General features: G+C 34.7%; 1 protein-coding gene across 1 annotated transcript in view; it reads right to left on the bottom strand.

Annotated features, from left to right (window-relative positions):
- The window catches only part of LOC132723532 (type II inositol 1,4,5-trisphosphate 5-phosphatase-like), a 47695-nt gene that overhangs the window by 21124 nt on the left and 6852 nt on the right, over positions 1-19719 (bottom strand). Inside the window, exons 5-15 of the mRNA XM_060708263.1 lie at positions 18703-18954; positions 16614-16722; positions 10711-10884; positions 9768-9866; positions 8444-8558; positions 7802-7918; positions 7101-7208; positions 6196-6266; positions 5589-5697; positions 4649-4758; positions 2648-2783 (exon numbers count right to left, since the gene is read on the bottom strand). Coding sequence (XP_060564246.1) covers positions 2648-2783; positions 4649-4758; positions 5589-5697; positions 6196-6266; positions 7101-7208; positions 7802-7918; positions 8444-8558; positions 9768-9866; positions 10711-10884; positions 16614-16722; positions 18703-18954 — 1400 coding nt within the window. The remainder of the gene's footprint in view (positions 1-2647; positions 2784-4648; positions 4759-5588; positions 5698-6195; positions 6267-7100; positions 7209-7801; positions 7919-8443; positions 8559-9767; positions 9867-10710; positions 10885-16613; positions 16723-18702; positions 18955-19719) is intronic.

Below are 19719 nucleotides of genomic sequence, written 5' to 3'. Positions count from 1 at the left end.
GGAAGGGGCCTCAGCCTTTTTCTTGGGGAAAATATGCGTGATTTTGGCATACTTTGGGGACAGGGGTCTCAAATTTAAAACAAACTTTTTACAAGTTCTTTATAATAGAATTAAGCAAAAAAGCACTGGGAAATACTAATAAGACCTTAATTCTACACCATCATTTAATTTTGTTCTAAATTTTAAAGGAAATGTCAAAAGACTGGGGAATTTTGAGGACCAAACTGGGGAAAAAAGAGGCTAGTTTGGTTGGGGAAGCAGCCTATGTTCGGCCTCTAGAAAGAAGGGTTTTTTGGCCCCGGCCATTTTTTTTTTTAAATCCATGCCAACTTTGAAAAGTGACCTTCCATTATAACACACAGACATGAATAAAGTTTCAAGTGTAAATTTTCAGTAATTTTGAAGAGAACTGATGTTGCACCCAATTTATCTAAATCTGGAATTTTCAAAATTTAAAAAGCCTAATGACTCAGTCAGAACCCATGTTAGAGTTATGGACCTTGAATAGTGACCTCAAAGACATGAGTAAAGTTACAAGCAAATACCTTAAGTGGATGATGAAATATGAAGATGTACAAGAAGGTGCACCCATAACTTAAACTTAAATGTTATGCTGGGGACTGGCTGAGCACAATAGACATGCTTTCCTTTGAAAAGTCTTGCTAAAAATCTGATAAATTTTAAGTAGCACAGCCATATGTATTTAAGTTTACATTAAGGTATCAAAACATTTTAAAGAAGATCAGCAAAACATATTGACGGTTTTTAAAAATGTTCTTCAACAAAACTGGAGCCTATTAAGCGGACCAACTGCCCAGATATGACCAAGAATATGTTGAAATTGGCATAAAAACAAAGAAACAAAATCATATTTTCCAAGTACAGGTGTATGTGTCTGGTGGGCAATCTATTTGCTGCACAAAGATAAAATCCTTTATCTCATTTCACATTATACAAAACTGAACCTAAAAAAATCTGGTGATGTCCACAATCGGATAGAGACTGAATAATATAAGCCATATCTATTCTGACAAGAGGCAAAATAGAGTGATGTCCCTTGATCTTTTTTTCTTGATAACAAAAACAAGCAAAGAAGCATCAAGGGCAACATTGTCACAATATACACCCGTCAAAAAACTTTTGACAGAGATGTGGGCATTATAGATATGCACATAGGAGATATGCTCTGGGCAATATCTGGATATACTATCATCTCTAGTGATTTTTTTATCTGAACTTTGACCCCTATGGGTGACCTTGACCTTAGCCGCAGGGATTTAATTTTGCACACGACACTCCGCCTTATCATAGTGAACATTTGTGCAAAGTTAATACGCTAGTTTGTTGTGGTTCACTCAAGACTTGATGTTGCATGAAAATCACATGGGATAATATAAGCTGGTGGAGTTATCTCCCTTTCCTTTGCTTATTTCTATTAAGTCACTTTTAACCTTCGGCAGCTTAAAAATGTGTTAATGAACTGGGGCTGTTAAATAAGTCAAAGTCCTGATGCCTCAAAGTTTTCAAACAATTCCCTTCAATTTTGTAACAATTAAGTACTTAAGTTCTACTGTAACATACACAGGAAAGTTAGTTGTCTTAACTCTTTTTTTCTGGAACACTGATAACTATATTCCTATAGCAATTAATTCCCAGTATGCTACATATTTTCTATGAACAATGAGACAGAACAGAACTGAGCTTAAGTTGCGGTCTCACTTACTCCAAGCAGAGCCCCATAAGTTACTTGGATGATCTGGGACGATCCGGGGTGAAATTATTTTTGCGGTCACACTTACCCTGGCAGCACTATGGTAATTCCCAACTTACACCCAGGATGTGCCCTGGACCATCCAGACAGAGCCAAGGTGAAGCTACTGTTCATGCTGGTGCTTCCCTGGTCATTCCAAGAAGACACCGGCAGAGCCCTGAACGACCCAGGCAGAGCCCCAGTCCATCCAGGCAGAGCCCCAGCAGAGCCCAGGGCGATCCCGGCAGAGCCCGATTGGAACACCGGTGGATTGAAAACGGGCAAAATGATGACATTGATACATAACAATATATTTTCTCCTATTCAATAAGTAATTCATGATGATTTTCTGAATATTCCTTATGCAAGATTGGACAGAAGGGAAATCTAATACAAACAAGTGCAATCATTGCAAATAGCTGTTTTTCTTTTGAAATGATCAGGGCTTTGCCGAGGCTCTACCGGGTTTAACCTTAGCTCCATCGTCATCCTCTGGGGCTCTGTCAGCATTCATCTCAGCTCCACTATAGCTTTATCAGCTATAATATTCCCCAGATCATCCCCGTTTTGTGCTGGCAGAGCTACGGTGCTTCCCTGGTGTAACCCTGGTCGTTCCCGGCAGAGCTAAGGATGAAGCCGGCAAAGCGATACCTTCCTGGATCATCCCGGACCACCCTGGTAATATCAAATATTTTGTTCCATCCAGGGTCGTAAGCCCGATGTTCCCGGATCATTCCGAACGTTGCCGACAGAGTAATGGATGTACCCCGGTTGTTCCCAGATCACTTGGACGTCTGCCGGGATGTGAGACCGCAGCTTTATTGACTGATTTCAACCAAAGTAGACAACTTACAAGACTAGATGGCATAATATAAGAGAATGATGGTAAACACTTACACCGGCATCAAATATGGCACTAACAGGTTTATGATCACTAATTCTGAGTGTAGGATGAGATCTATAGATAATTTGACGACAACCATCTCCTTTCCATAATATACGATCACACCAGGCTGGTATACGACTCTTTTCACTGCAACATATAAAATAAACATCATATTATTACTATTCCAAACATTCAAATTCTATGACATAGATTTGAAGCAGAATGTTTATTAGTGTAGAGAAATAAATCCCTATGTAAAGTTATCATTTATACAGATAAAAACAAAAACCAGAGCTGTCTGTAGGACAGCAGGCTTGACTAATCTTAGTGCTTGATAGTAGAAGAACCTTGATAATGTAAAATTTTCTAAGTTAACAAAAGGGCCAAATTTTTCTTTAAATCCATGTTACAGTTATAGGCCTTGGAGAGAGACCTATAATGCTCTCAAAGAAGTGTATATAAATTTCAATTTGTTTCAAAGCCAGATGTCAATGGAATATGAAAATATCCGAGGTGGTATGCAAACTTTAATGTAAATTCTAAGTAAAAGATAGAGTTTCCTCCTCTTGTCTAGAGATTGGGGGCATGATGGTGAACAAGTGTGCAAAGTTTCAAAGCAATATGTCAATGGACTTTGAAAATATTTGTGGTGTTACAAAAACTTTAACGTAAATTTTAAGTCGAAAAAGGGGCATAATTCTGTCAAAATGCTTGATAGAGTTACCTCATCCTGTCTACCAAATGGGGTCATAATGGTAAATAAGTGTGTAAAGTTTCAAAGCCATATGTCAAGTGACTTTGAAAACAGTTGATGTGTAACAAAAACTTTAACACAAATGGTTACGCCCACACCGATGCTCAGGTGACTAAGATAGCTCTACTTATTCTTATTGAATAGTCGAGTTTAAAATGCTGTATCATTTTCAATATAGTTGATTTCAGGTTGATATCATGCCTCAAATTAGCACAGTAAAGGTCAACTTTCCACTTCACTGGTTATGCCCCTCTATTCTGCGGTTTTTCCAAATTTAGGCATGTTTTTATTTCTGCGGACTTTATTTCTGCGGCACATTCTTTTGACAAAACGTGATTTAAATTCTGCGACTCGTCTTATCAAAGTCTAAGTCACATTTCTCAACCTATTTTTTGGCACTTCACATTGGTTTAGCTTCGTCACCGCAAAACAATAAAGTAATTACAAACAAATGTACTGTTTGCTTGCAAACAAATATAATACGCAACAATAGAAAGGTATGCAGCTTTTGATCATCGTGAAATGACTTGTGAAAAATATAACCCTGTAGTATCTTTAATTCTATAATTAAAAAGTTGATAGCAGTTGACCGTAAATCAGATGACAATTATAGTAGACGACGATTATTTAGCAGTATAAGGGTTGAAATGGTTTGAAATAACTGTATTCTTAAATTAGTATCATTAACAATTAGTACGTCGTTAAAAACACAGATTACATACTAAGCCTGCAGCAATTTAATACAATTTGAAAACCCCCTTACCGTTATAATACGTTAGTCGTTATTAATGTAGATGAAACAGGTCATAATGCAGGACACATATCGTAGCAGGTGAGTGAAATATTCTGCGGATTTTATTTCTGCGGTCATGAAACTGACCGCAGAAAACGCAGAAATAAAGTCACCGCAGAAAAGACACTTATACGGTATTATGTCAGGCAATAGCTAGCACCTTAACAGTGCCACCAACCTACTATGTTAGATGGATAACCTTCTTATATCACATACATGTATGTATGAAGTCTATGTTTAATGAGGGTCCATCCGCCCATTAAGGCACAAAAAGCAACTTTCGTTGTTGAGTACGGACCCCTGACATGTCACCAGTCATGCCCTTAAAGAATTAATTTTGAAGTACAAAGTGGTGATATTTTACCTCCATGCAATATCCATGGAGAATTAGCCAAAGATATGAATATTGAGCCATAATGACCTAAATTACTCCTGCACACATAGGCACATAAGGTAAATACAAACCTGGAATCAAAGTTATCTGTACCAGGATCATATTTATATGTAGGTTGAAAGTTAATTGCTCCCTCTGTATAGGTTTTATATACTGGATTAGTAGTTAGCTGACTATATAACTGAAATATTCAACATTATTTTTCAATTAAAAAACTTTATATTAAGTCTGAAGTCAGCTGGGATTTATACAATAGTTTCTAACAGTATGATGCATTTCATTAAAACATTTTATAACATAAACATTCACAACAGGAGACACAGTTTTTTGCTGAACAAGTCTGCCTCTCAACAGTGGTTGAAAGTGGTTGACAAATTTTGTACATACACATGTCATAAATGCTAAAGAAAAAGACTTATTCAGAGTGATTAACATAAGCTTCCATTATAATCATCAAATTTAAATTCATAAATTCAAAGTGAAATAAACATTTAAGCATTATTTTACCAGGAAATATAAAATTGCTATCCAAATTTTAACCATATCAATGTCAATACACTCTGTGGGATATAAATTAGGACATGCAACTATCAACTTAATAAGCAGCCTTAGACCGATGTCCAAATTATAGCCATTTAATCAATTAGCATAATCATTAATGTTTAAATCATATATCAAATGCTGATATTATCAAAATTTACAATGATTTATTTTCATACCATCATGTTAAGGCCATTAAGATACAAAAGGACTATTAAAATCTTACACCAGTTGGCTTATATTTCTCTTATTAACACCATTTACTATAGGTAAAAATACCATTTCACAATGATCAACATGACAAAATGTTGACATGTGAGTCACAATGGACAACAAAATACCATAGCTTTAATCTCTAGTTGCTTGTGCTATTATATTATGTTCCAGATACAGTGTACATTTATAGAGACAAAACAACTAAAGGAAAATATTTTCTAAACAAGGGGAATTGTTTCCCTTGAATAAACTGACCTGATCTTTAGGTAATAATTTATTAAACGCTCCTTTGCTAACATGTTCTTTCACATCATTAATGTCCATATCTATACGGTAATTCAGATCACCCAGCCAAAATACAATGCTGAAATATAAGATACCAAAGCGGTGTTTGTTGTACACATTTCCAATGTAACCTGATTTATAAAGCTAAATATAGGATTATTTTAGAAGTTCCAACAAATTTTACAAAATTTTGATACTACTTTGGAATTCAAACATTCTTACAATTTGGCAATATCTAAAGCTTCCATCATTTTTTAAACTTACAGATCAATACATTACATGGAACAATACTGGCAATATAGTAGTTCCTGTACAAAAAGCACATTTATTCTTAAAATATAAGTTCACTCACTAAACATTGTCCAGTTTTGACAACACACAGGTGAAAGTGATCTAAAAACTTTATTTCCCTATTTTCAAACTGGCACATAGAATTTGTCAAGATCAGATGTCAATATCAAAGGATGCAAGTAAAAATCAAGTCTTTATGTGAAAAATGTGGGTACAGCTTTTGTACAAAAACTACTTGCATGCCAGTGGTTGGTACTTAATAAATCTGTACGACCGTTAAACTTACTCATGGTCATGTACAGTAAGAGGCGGCAGAAACTGTCGGAACTTCATTTTACTTTCTATATCTTGAGTGTCCTATAATATAAGTAAACATAATATTATTATCATATATAAACCATAAATAATTTCCCTTTGTTAAATGTGCACTGTATGTTTCAAAAACATTAAATAAGTTGGTGCTCCCTATTCTTCTGTACAAAGATGTAAACTACATGTAATAATAGGAGAGTGTTAGGCAATAGTGTGATAATGGGTCAGTTATAAATCAAATTATTCAAATATTCTGACAAAACAAGTGAGGAAGGTGGAATTTTTTTTTTTTTTTTTGAAGAATTTGAGAGAGGAAATGCCTTTTTAAATGTTTTTTTGTTTTTTATTGTGTTTTATGTCACACTAACAAGTTAACAAAGTATAGGTCACATGACCACATTCCAGTTTTACTGATGGTCGAATACCTCAGGTCCCCTCTATGTTACTTCAGGCACAAATGGACACCACAGTAGAACCACCAATGTTTTGCAAGCTAGCTGGAGAGCTTTTTCACATGAAAGAATCAGAAGATGCTTGCATGGTTTGCATGGGGTGAAAGGCAAGTGGTTTTAAGTCAACAACCTTAACCACTCAGCCCAGACTGATGTACTTTCAAGCATCTATTTTTCTAACAATATTTACTGCCTGTGAACAACAAGCTTTTTAAAATATTACACTGCAAAACATCACCTGCTGACGATTTCCTTCCATTATCATAATATATGAGCATGTATCTTTAAACTAAAAAGCCAGTTATATGATAATAAATGAGTTAGTTTTTCATTCATGATTTTTTATATACAATAAATGTAAAAAGAAAATGAATTGGTAGGTTTTGCCTTCTCATTTTCTCACACAATAAACGTAACAAAAACCTACTTGATTTCTTCTTTCAATTTCACCCTGGTGTGCAGCTAGATGTGAGTTGATGAAACATATTGATGTATCATGTAGAGATAGTCTTACACCTACACCACCTTTATTCCCCTGTATCAACAATAAATCAACAATTATAATCACTTGAAATGTATCACTCGAAAGAAAAATGTGTTCCCCGAACATAACAACAATAACAAATCTAATGATGTTTCTCTTAGAATAGCATGCATTCTGATATGTGCATAGAATAAATCACATTTTAATAAATTTTCTGTTAACAATTACAAAGATATCACAACTTTTGTGTGTTGAACTTGGATTAGTCGAATTTTCTTGATGTGTCGCAATAAAATGAGTAATATATTCTTTATTAAACCTATATATGAGTTGAATGTTTAAGTGTCCCCTTTTTCGATGTGTTGACTATTTTACAAGTTTCTTAACATATTATTCAAGAACATTTTACCATAAATAAGCCCATTCATTTAACATCTTCAATCTTGAGATATTTCTAACACTTTTTTACTGGCTGCAAAGATTGCGGATCAACTTGTACAAAAGGCATTAATTACAAAAAACCTCAATGGTGACATGCAAGTGATTCAAGTACCAGCAGAATTATGTTATATACTAGTTTTATATACCCGGGAACATTATTAATAATTTAACATTATGATTATAATAATAAGAAGACAGCATACCAACATTCCCATTATTCCAGTAGGAACATAATCTGTGTCAATCAACTTCACATGCTCTGCATGGTTTTCTTTCACATAAACAATCAATAACACACCAACTAGTCTTATAGACTTTACCTGTTGTAAAAATTATATGTAGTGAAACACATGCAATCATTTCAAAGGGAAGTTTCATGAAATATGTTATCAAAATTTACATTCAATTTATTACAGATAAAGTATGAACCTGTTACTTCTCACATTGTAAGTGAATACTCTATTACTATTCTATCAGAGCCAATTTTGCAAGTTTGGTTTTCAATTTAGGTCATATGGCACCAAAACAGGAAAGATGATTTTGGTTCACTTTGGGTGTTAAAAATTAAAGCTACTTCACCTGCTGGAGCTAAGGGATGCATAGATTCCAGTAATTCAGACCATTTAGTCACCTCTTACAATCACGCAGGGTTAAATGGTGGCTGCAAATTTAATGACTCACCCAGTTAAGGCAACCAACCCCTCAGCCACAAAGGGCTTTTAGGGCCAAACCATGTAGGGTTTATTAAATTTCAATATACTGGTAACAAACTTATATGTATAACATAGAAAATAATGGTATGCACATTCCCTTTAAGTGAACCCCAAACTTTATATAGTAATTACCTTCTGATATCTGGCTTTAGGATGTAGATTTTTGTGTACAGCATCTTGCCATTGTGATTCCCTCACTGAATCACTGAAAATGTATGCCTGGTTACTAGTGTCCAACTCCTGAAATCTAAATATAACAATATTATCAACAATGTGCTAGCTTTTACAATCTACTAATCATATAATAACCCCGGACAGGCTGAACATATGTAATGGACATGTCTTTATTTCTTTTTACAATTAGCTTATTTTTGTGTACATCCGATGTTTTTAGAACAGAATTTGGTCATACTGCCTGAAAGTATGTTGGTCTGGCTCTAGACTTATAATATCTGTCTTATGTTGCAGTTCAGATCGGAATATCCGAGGGAGCCCGTCCATTGGGCAGGTTCCAGAGGGACTGATATTCCGATCTGAACATATGTCCGAACATGTGTCAGATATTTTTCTTGCATATTTTACCATATTCCATCATATTTTAATTTTTTTACCTTAATAAAACAATTTTCCATGAAAATTTATGTCATTACAACCATAACTATTTTCTTACAACTGCGTATGAAATTACAACTTCATTCATAATGGCAAATTGCGTCATCCTAACCATGTTATTGTATAGCACACCACCCATCTGGCATCCCCTATGCCAGATGAAATTTCCGGCATTGGTAAAACTAACAAACCTGGCAGAAAACTTCAGTTAGTTGAAGGTGGCCAGTATATTGGAAGAAGAACAGAAACAGCAGATATGCAAGAAAGGTTGTTCTGTCTCTAGACTGGTGGCAGAGATCTGCTTATTACAACTGTGATTAAAGGTTACTAAAGCACATATTCCTGCATTTCAGACAGGATTTTGTACTGTTTACAACAGTGTAACAAAAGTCACATACTTTATATGACATCAGTTAAGCATGCCTTTCATGAATGAATTGCATGCTTACGACAACAATATGTTGCCATTATGAATAGATATAAACCATTTATATCTTTAGGAAAAATGTGCTAAATGAAATAATTAGTTTTTATAATTTCTTTCCAAAATAAGATAGATATGTAATACTCAAGAACAAAAAATCAAACAGTGGCTGTCATCACAGATGGGGGTATCAAGGTAACTGGAAACATTGCAGAGATTCGTTATCACCATAAACGGTTATCTTGGGTCTGCACCAGAAGCCAGTGTATGATTCTTATATTGTCCATTGTTATTGATACAATCATAAATCTATCTTGATAGTAAATCCTATTTATTAAAAAATTTGTAAAACAAAATAAATGAGGAACCCATGAAATCTGCACATGCAATGACTATGACAATTCAGGAGGAGTTACATACCCTACTGCATACATGTCAGGAGGTTCTTTATCACAAGCTAACCATTCTGCTAAACTCCCTGCATTCTGACCATTTACATTCCACGTTCCAACAAATACTCTGTTCATAGAATAATATATCAACAATGTTGCAACATATAAATGCAATGAAAACTTGTTTTATCAAAAATTTCATATATCACCTTAGTGCAGTAATTGGTTAACTCATTAAATAATTCAATAGGAGGTAACCCATTACTGCACTAAGGAAACTTTATATACAGGTATCTATTGACACAATCTCTTTCTGTCTATATCATCATTGAAGACAAAGACAACAGATCACAAGATACACTGAAAACCTTGAATTGTTAGGATCCTATGAATTTTATTACAGCCAAAATTATTTTAGTAACAAATGATTAATTTTCATGGATAGTTTAGATGAAACAGTATTTGGTAAACATTGAAAGTCATGTAATCAATAACCACAGGTACTATAATTTAAGAGTATTCTTATATATTTAGAGTGGTGATTAGTAATTGATGTGCAGTCATCATTATAACTATTCACTTTAACAACTTTATTACATGTAAATTACTGACAAACCTCAAAAAAAAACCTGACTACAACATATAAGTATTATACTCAGAGATAAAAAATTCCACTAGTCTGCTTGTAATTACAAATAGAATTTAACAGATTTTGATGCAGGGCAAGCTGAACAATATTGCCTGCACATTGAATTTAATAGCTACTCGTCCTGCAGGACGAGATACTCTGAAAAATATTTTTGATGCCTGATAGTCCACAGAAACATATAACACATAGATTTTTTGTATAGAAAGTTTATATTGAAAGATTACAAACATCATCAAACTGTTAAGTGTAACACAAAATACATAGATACTCATTTAGGGTATTGACAAATGTGTCTTTTATTTCAGATTTTCTCTAGACATACCTAAAACTGACCAGATCAACATATTCACTCTGTCTTTCCTTCAACAGGTATTCCACCAAGGTTTCTCTCGCAGTCAGAGGTTTAAGGCCGGCAGCCATTTCAGTTCCACTGTTCAAATTCAACTGACGTTGGGCCACTTTATCTAGAGATTCAGTGAATGTGTTGGCAGCATCACTGAAATTATATTTTATATGATTTATGTTTTTTTATTTCATGTTAATTAATATTGAGACAAAAAACCTTTTGCAAAACATGTAACTATGCTTCGAATTGTCAGTATTTATTTACACATATTTCCTGCTGAATATATGTGATATACTTGAACTGCTTTGAACTGTAAGTTTTAATAATTTGATATGAAAATAATAAAACTGAGAGGCAAACAGTATTAAAGTTTTGTATATATCGTAATTTGTGTTAAGAGTTACAACCTTTACTCAGATAGAGTAACATCTTTGATATCTTTAAAATTGAGTCAAAAATGGTGCATAACTTTGCAAAAATGAATTTCTGAATTATCTGCCCTAATGAAATGGAGTCATGTTATAATATACAGCAGGTATTCCAAGAATGAAGTGAATAACTATAATACATGTAGTTTCAAAGACAAGAGCAATCAGTGATCACATATGTCGCCTCATGATGGCCAATTTCATGTTGGGACAAGTTTTGTGACAGACGGACAGACGGACAGACAGACGGACAGTGCAAAACTAGACTTGGTACTGATCATTCCTGTAAAGTTTGGATAAAATTGCACCAGTAGTTTATGAAATTGCATAAGTGGTATAAGAGAAGTAGTCAGGACAAACTTTAAAAATAAAAATTATTAAAGGGCCATAACTCTGACAAAAATCATTGAACCGGAAAATGCTGACAATATGCACAACTAGACTTGGTACTGATCATTCCTGTAAATTTTGGATGAAATTGCACCAGTAGTTTATGAGGAGTAGTCCGGACAAGCTTTTGTGTATCTGGCAACACACAGAAAAAAACACCTTTTTATCAAAGGGCCATAACTCAGCCAAAAATCATTCAACCGGAAAACCCGTGCAATATGCGCAAGGACTTGAGCTACAGATCAATCCTGTAAAGTTTCATTGAAATTGCATTAGTGGTATAAGAGAAGTAGTCAGGACAAACTTTAAAAATAAAAATTATTAAAGGGCAATAACATACACTCTGACAAAAATCATTGAACCGGAAAATGCTGACAATATGCACAACTAGACTTGGTACTGATCATTCCTGTAAAGTTTGGATGAAATTGCACCAGTAGTTTATGAGGAGTAGTCCGGACAAGTTTTGTGATGGACAGATGGACAGACAGACGGACAGACAGATGACGGAGAAATGATCCCTAGAGGCGACACAAAAATGGACATGAAAAAAAAAAGTTATAAAGGGCATATATTGGCAAAATTATTTTAGAATTATCTTTCCACCCATGTAGATAATAAATATGTATACAGTAAAGACTGTCTTAGTGACACCCTGTATATAGCGACGTTCCGTCTTTAGTGACCATAGTTAGGTGCGACGAAAAGTATTTACTATATAAATGGTCTGTAGGTAGCGACCTCGTGTCTAGTCCGTACAACGATTATGATTTAGTCACCCGTTATGGTATTTGAGCCGTGAAAAGCGACTTTTGCAAGGGGAGCAGGGCTTGAACTAGTTGGCGACTTGGGCGAAGAAGTCGTCTTCGGATCAGCGACTTTGCCTAAAACAAACTTAAAAGAGATTTTGAAGTCGCCCGATTTTTATAATTTTCTGTCATACTTATTTATGCCGCTAGGTCTGTTAACAATTAGTTTACCTCTCAATTACAACCAATTACCGTTAATCCGCTAGTTAAAGAACGATGTCAACATCAACAAAGTCTAATACACGCCGCAAGGCAAGAGTTCACTATGTATATCTTTCTCATTATGTATTCATGCGATTGACGAATCAGAACGCGCGTTGTATCTATGGCAGTTTGCATTGACCAATCGGCGACAGGCTAATACACTGTGGCTGTTTGTTGACAATTATAGACAAGAGGGCCATGATGGCCCTGAGGTCGCTCACCTGTATATAGCCCCCCCCCCCCCCCCCGGCCCAATTTTTACCCAAGGGCTTTTATTTGTTTATTTGAACAGACTTGGTAGACACCCATAAGAAGATGTTTCATGCAAAACATCTAAGTTCTAGCTCATTGGGTTTTTTAAAAGAAGATTTTTTAAGTTTTTACTATACACATAGAGTAAAAAACAATGACACCCCTCGGGCAGGGCCAGTTTTTGACCCCTGGGCTTTTATTTGAACAAACTTTGTAGATATTTACTTAAAGATGTTTCATGCTTAATATCTAAACTCTAGTTATTTGGGTTTTTTTCAAAGAAGATTTTTAAGTTTTTGCTATGTATATAAGGAAAATCAATGACCCCCGGGGCGGGGCCAGTTTTGACCCAGGCTTTTATTTGAACATACTTGGTAGACACCCATTAGAACATGTCTCATGCTAAATATCTTAGCTCTAGCTCTTTGGGTTCTTTTAAAAGAAGATTTTATAAGTTTTTACTATATGCATATAAGGAAAATCAATGACCCTGGGGAGGGGCCAATTTGGACCCCAGGGGTTTTATTTGAACAAACTTGGTAGACATTCACTAGAAGATGTTTTCATGCCAAATATATAAGCTTTAGCTCTTACAGTTCTTTAAAAGAAGATTTTTTAAGTTTTTACTATATGCATATAGGGAAAATCAATGACCCCCTGGGGCGGGGCCAATTTTAACCCCAGGGCTTTTATTTGAACAAACTTGGTAGACATTTACTAGAAGATGTTTTATGCCAAATATCTAAGCTCTAGCTCTTACGGTTCTTTAAAAGAAGATTTTTTTAAGTTTAAACTATATGCATATAGGGAAAATCAATTACCCCCAGGGCGGGGCCAATTTTGACCCCAGGGCTTTTATTTGAACAAACTTGGTAGACATTCACTAGAAGATGTTTCATGCCAAATATCTAAGCTCTAGCTCTTTGGGTTCTTTAAAAGAAGATTTTTTAAGTTTTTACTTTATGCATATAGGGAAAATCAATGACCCCCTGGGGCGGGGCCAATTTTGACCCCAGGGCTTTTATTTGAACAAACTTGGTAGACATTCACTAGAAGATGTTTCATGCCAAATATCTAAGCTCTAGCTCTTACAGTTCTTTAAAGGAAGATTTTTTAAGTGTTTACTATATGCATATAGGGAAAATCAATGACCCCCGGGGCGGGGCCAATTTTGACCCAGGGCTTTTATTTGAACAAACTTGGTAGACACTCACTAGAAGATGTTCCATGCCAAAAATCTTAGCTCTAGCTCTTACAGTTCTTTAAAAGAAGATCTTTTAAGTTTTTACTATATGCATATAGGGAAAATCAATGACCCCCCGGGGGCGGGGCCAATTTTGACCCCAGGGCTTTTATTTGAACAAACTTGGTAGACACTCATTAGAAGATGTTTCATGCCAAATATCTAAGCTCTAGCTCTTAGGTTTGTTTAAAAGAAGATATTTAAAGATTTTTCTTTCGGTTGCCATGGCAACCAGAGTTCTGCATGGAATTAAATTCTTTGAACAATTTTTAAAGGTGACCACCAAAGGAACATTCCTGTGAAGTTTGGATGAAATTGGCTCAGTGGTTTATGAGGAGATGTCATTTAAAGCAAAAGTTTACGGACGGACGACGGACGGACGGACGGACGCCGGACGAAAAGCGATCACAAAAGCTCACCCTGTCACTTTGTGACAGGTGAGCTAAAAATGGCGACAGATTCAATCAATTTTCACCGATAGAATGATTAAAGACACCTGCATATACATAATTGCTGCGGTGTTTTGGCTAGTAAAGATAAATAATGCCCAACGTCTTAAGTGTGGTTATGTTCGAAACCTCGATTGTTAATATTTTTTTTCGGAGCACTTATCTGTAGAAATTATCATATGTGAAGATTTGTATCTAATGTTTTATTAATACATTGAACTCTATAAAGTAAACAGGCTGATTATACAAAATTAAATGTCTCTACAGTAACATCTCATTAGTCAAATTGAAATTAAACATTTTTTTACAAACAGATTTATCAACATAAATTACATTTTTAATCAATATTTAACTTTTAAATACTAATGTAACGGTGTAGTTTATAATCTTAACCAATTATACATGCAATTGTAATACTGTCTTGTTTTTTATAAATGATATTTGGTATGTTTAATATCAATAAAAAATATAATTTAACCCTAAGTATGGTACTATCCTGCTTTTCAACAAAATATTGGTATGATATGCTCATATATCCGAATTATGTAACTAGAACTCTGTGAGTCGGATGTGTCGCCTTGTGAACAATATAGTTTAGGAGAAATGGCCAGGAAAAAAATGAAATATGAAAACTAACAAAGGTTAATAACTCAAAATATAATAAGTGCAGAGCAACAGTTTCTATGTACTGCACTTCTTATCAAGATCTATCATTCTTTGAAGTTTCAAGTCAATATCTTTTATAAGTTATGAGAAATAGCCTGGACAAAAATAAAGTATGAAAATTAATAAAGGGTAATAACTCACAAATAAGAAGTGCAGAGTACCGGTTCTTAAACACTGCACTTCTTCTTAATGAGATCTATCATCCTATGAAATTTCATGTCCATAGCTTTCATATTTGGGGAGAAATGACTGGGACAAAGTATGAAAATTAACAAAGGGCAATAACTCAAAAAATAAGATATGCAGAGTACTGGTTCTTGTGCACTGCACTTCTTCTTAATGAGATCTATTATCCTATGAAGTTTCAAGTCCATAGCTTTTATACTTTTGGAGAAATGGCCCGGACAAAAATAAAGTATGAAAATTAACAAAGGGCAATAACCCAAAAAATAAGAAATGCAGAGTAACACTTCTTGTGCACTGCACTTCTTCTTAATGAGATCTATCATCCTATGAAGTTTCAAGTCCATAGCTTTTACACTTTAGGAGAAATGGCCTGGACAAAAATAAAGTATGAAAATTAACAAAGGGCAATAACTCAAAAAATAAGAAATGCAGAGTACCAGATTTTATGCACTGCACTTCTTCTGAATGAGATCTATCATCCTATGAAGTTTCAAGACCATAGCTTTTATACTTTAGGAGAAATGGCCCGGACAAAAATAAAGTATGAAAATTAACAAAGGGCAATAACTCAAAAAATAAGAAATGCAGAGTACCGGTTCTTGTGCACTGCACTTCTTCTTAATGAGATCTATCATCCTATGAAGTTTCAAGTCCATAGCTTTTATAGTTGAAGAGAAATGGCCCGGACAAAATTAAAGTATGAAAATTAACAAAGGGCAATAACTCAAAAATTAAGAAGTGCAGAGTACCGGTCCTTGTGCACTGCACTTCGGGTTATTGAAAGAAGCTTGCATACCAAGTTTGAAGTCAATCAGACTTAAAGTGAACGAGTTATGCTCAGGACAAGCTTAAGGGGACGTCGACAACGACGCCGACACCGCCGACAAAAGTAATCCCTATCTGTCACCTTTTTAAGGCGACACAAAAACTGTCCACAGTGACTCCCTGTCTATAATGACCTTTTTTCTCTTCTCCCATCGAAGGTCACTGTAAACAGTTTTTACTGTACCAAGTTTAAAATGGATAGTTTTATAGTCTCTGAAAAAATGGACCCTTAACGAAAATGTTTATGACCAATGGCACCAACCCCTTCAAAAAATAACTTACAACACAATTTTACTGCTTTTTTAAATTTGTTTAAAAGAAAAATTATTAGATAAGGCTTTATACCCATTAAGCTAAGCCTGTACTATCCAACTATTTATGACCTGATGTGACTAAATGTTATCAAATAAAGAACATTGTATTATACCTGCCAAGTATGTCATCTAGGGAGTCTCTACTAGAACCTTTCTTCATGTTGGTAAAGTTTTTACTAATTGTATCAGGATTCATTGCACTAAAATTATCATCAAAACCACCTGAAACACAAAATCACACTAATTTATAGATCTATCTTACATACATTTACATTCTAATATGCAATAAATTGGTAATTATTGTTCAATAATTTATTACTTTCACACTTTCACTTATTGTATCATGATAATGAAAATCTGTTAAAACCTGTCTTCTACAACTCCTTGATTGCTTTTTCTTTCCACGAGTTACATCATAACTTTTAAGCCTTCAATGTGTCTCAAGTTTTGATTTAAGTTAAACACATCACAAGTCATGGTTTAACAAACAAGAGGGCCATGATGGCCCTGAGGTCGCTCACCTGTATAAAGGCACGCAGAGCGGGGCCAGTTTAAACCCCAGGGCTTTTATTTGAACAAACTTGGAAGACACCCATTAGAAGATGTTTCACGATGTTAAGTTTTTACTACACACATATAATGAAAAACAACGATCTACCCCCCCCATCCCCCCCCCCTGGCAGGGCCAATTTTAACCCAAGGGCTTTTATTTGAACAAACTTCTTAGACACCCATAAGAAGATGTTTCATGCTAAACATCTAAGCTCTAGCTCATTGGGTTTTTTTAAAAGAAGATTTTTTAAGTTTTTACTATACACATATAGTTAAAACCAATGACACCCCTGGGGCGGGGCCAATTTTGACCCCAGGGCTTTTATTTGAACAAACTTTGTAGACAATTACTAGAAGATGTTTCATGCTTAATATCTAAACTCTAGCTATTTGGGTTTTTTCAAAGAAGATTTTTAAGTTTTTGCTATATACATATAAGGAAAATCAATGACCCCTGGGGCGGGGCCAATTTTGACCCCAGGGCTTTTATTTGAACAAACTTGGAAGACACCAATTAGAACATGTTTCATGCTAAATATCTTAGCTCTAGCTCTTTGAGTTCTTTAAAAGAAGATTTTTTAAGTTTTTACTATATGCATATAGGGAAAATCAATGACCCCCTGGGGCCGGGCCAATTTTGACCCCAGGGCTTTTATTTGAACAAACTTGGTACACACTCATTAGAAGATGTTTCATGCCAAATATCTAAGCTCTAGCTCTTTGGGTTCTTTAAAAGAAGATTTTTTAAGTTTTTACTATATGCATATAGGGAAAATCAAAGACCCCCTGGGGCAGGGCCAATTTTGACCCCAAATATCTAAGCTCTAGCTCTTAGGGTTTTTTAGAAGAAGATATTTAAAGTTTTTTCTTTCGGTTGCCATGGCAACCAGAGTTCTGCATGGAATTATATTCTTTGAACAATTTTTAAAGGTAACTACCAAAGGAACATTCCTGTGAAGTTTTGATGAAATTGGCTTAGTGGTTTATGAGGAGATGTCATTTAAAGTAAAAGTTTACGGACGGACGGACGCCGGACGGACGCCGGACGAAAAAAGATCACAAAAGCTCACCCTGTCACTTTGTGACAGGTGAGCTAAAAATATAATAATAATTTAACACATGATTATTAATGTGCATAAACAGAACAAAATGTTCAAGAATATTATTCTGCTATTTTAAGTAGGGTTTTATTAGTTTAGCAATGCCTTTGTGCATGCACCACTCACTTTTAAGGCATTTACTACCATAATTATTTCATACAAGCATTAAAGAATTTTTTTTTTCATTAAAACAAAACAATAATTTTTGCAGCATTTTTACACATTTAACTGTATTCTATATAAACTTTTTCCCCTTTATGGCATGGTTCAAATGACTATGTTTTCAAATACACCCAGTTCAAAAATATTTAATTATAGATTGGTTTCTTAAACATAGACTCCTAATAGTTCAACTCATTTTCATTTTCAATATAGAATAGTTTTACAAAAATGCGCTTTAATCTTTTGTTAATTACTTGCTCATCTGTCAAACTAAAACAGGACAAAAATTGAATAGGTTCAATAATTTAATAACAGATGTTCAGTTTAAATATTTATATTTAACACAGCACAAAAACAACATACTAGCATACCCTCTAGATAAACTTACCACTATTTCTGGGTGAACGTTTAGAGGTGTCACTATTCTTGGGTGAACGTTTAGAGGTGTCACTATTCTTGGGTGAACGTTTAGAGGTGTTATTTTCTATATTCATGTGTTTCAGTGGGTCAAAAACATCTGCTGCAAAGGGATTATCTTCCTTTGGAGAAGTGGAAAACCCTGCAGTGACAGTCTGTGACCTGTATTTGTCCAACCAACTAAAACTTGATGGTAAACCAAATCCTACATTTTGTGTTTGAACTGAAACAAATATAAAATGCATGAGGTAATTATGACTTGAATTTTGATTGTTTTATACAAAAGGTAAATGCAGACATTCAGTCTAGTCAACTTTTGTCTAATCTGTATGTACATTTGATTGACAAATTTGAACCTGCATTTTATCTTGATAATTTATTCATTAAATCCTACAGACAAAATTTATCTCGTATTAGGTTATCTTCTCATAAATTAAAGATAGAGGCAGAGAAGTATGGCCCTAAAAGACATCCATGATCAGAAAGAAAATGTGAATTATGTAATCTTCAAGAAATTGAGGATGAATTTCATTTTATTATCATTTGCAATTGTTATACTGCATTACGTAGGGAGTTCATTAAGCCATATTATTACAGAAGGCCGAGTATGTTTAAATTTTTGCAGCTTTTGAAGTCAAAAAACTAGAACTGCCACTATCATGGCGTGAATACCCCCGCATACCACTTTGTCAGAATCAACAGTGGCCATTTAGAGCTCAAGGACAACCTCCCTGCCAAATCTGAGGTTACTAAGCCAGTGCATTGCTAAGTTATGTATTCTACATGCTTCAAATGTGAAAATGTCAAAATCAATACATTGCGGACAGGACATTCTTTAGCAATTGAGAAGAAAAGCTTTTTTTTTGTCAAGGTCCCTGTGACCTTGACCTTTGACCCAGTGACCTCAAAATCAATAGCGGTCACCTTATAGTCATGATCAACATCCATGCCAAATATGAAGACTGTGGGTCAAAGGAATCTTAAGTTA

This window comes from Ruditapes philippinarum, unplaced genomic scaffold, assembly GCF_026571515.1.
Source record: "Ruditapes philippinarum isolate M1 unplaced genomic scaffold, ASM2657151v2 ctg169_1_1_1_1, whole genome shotgun sequence".
Lineage (NCBI taxonomy): Eukaryota > Metazoa > Mollusca > Bivalvia > Venerida > Veneridae > Ruditapes > Ruditapes philippinarum.
Note: the sequence above shows the minus strand (reverse complement) of the source record. Positions and strands in the feature narration are given on the sequence as shown.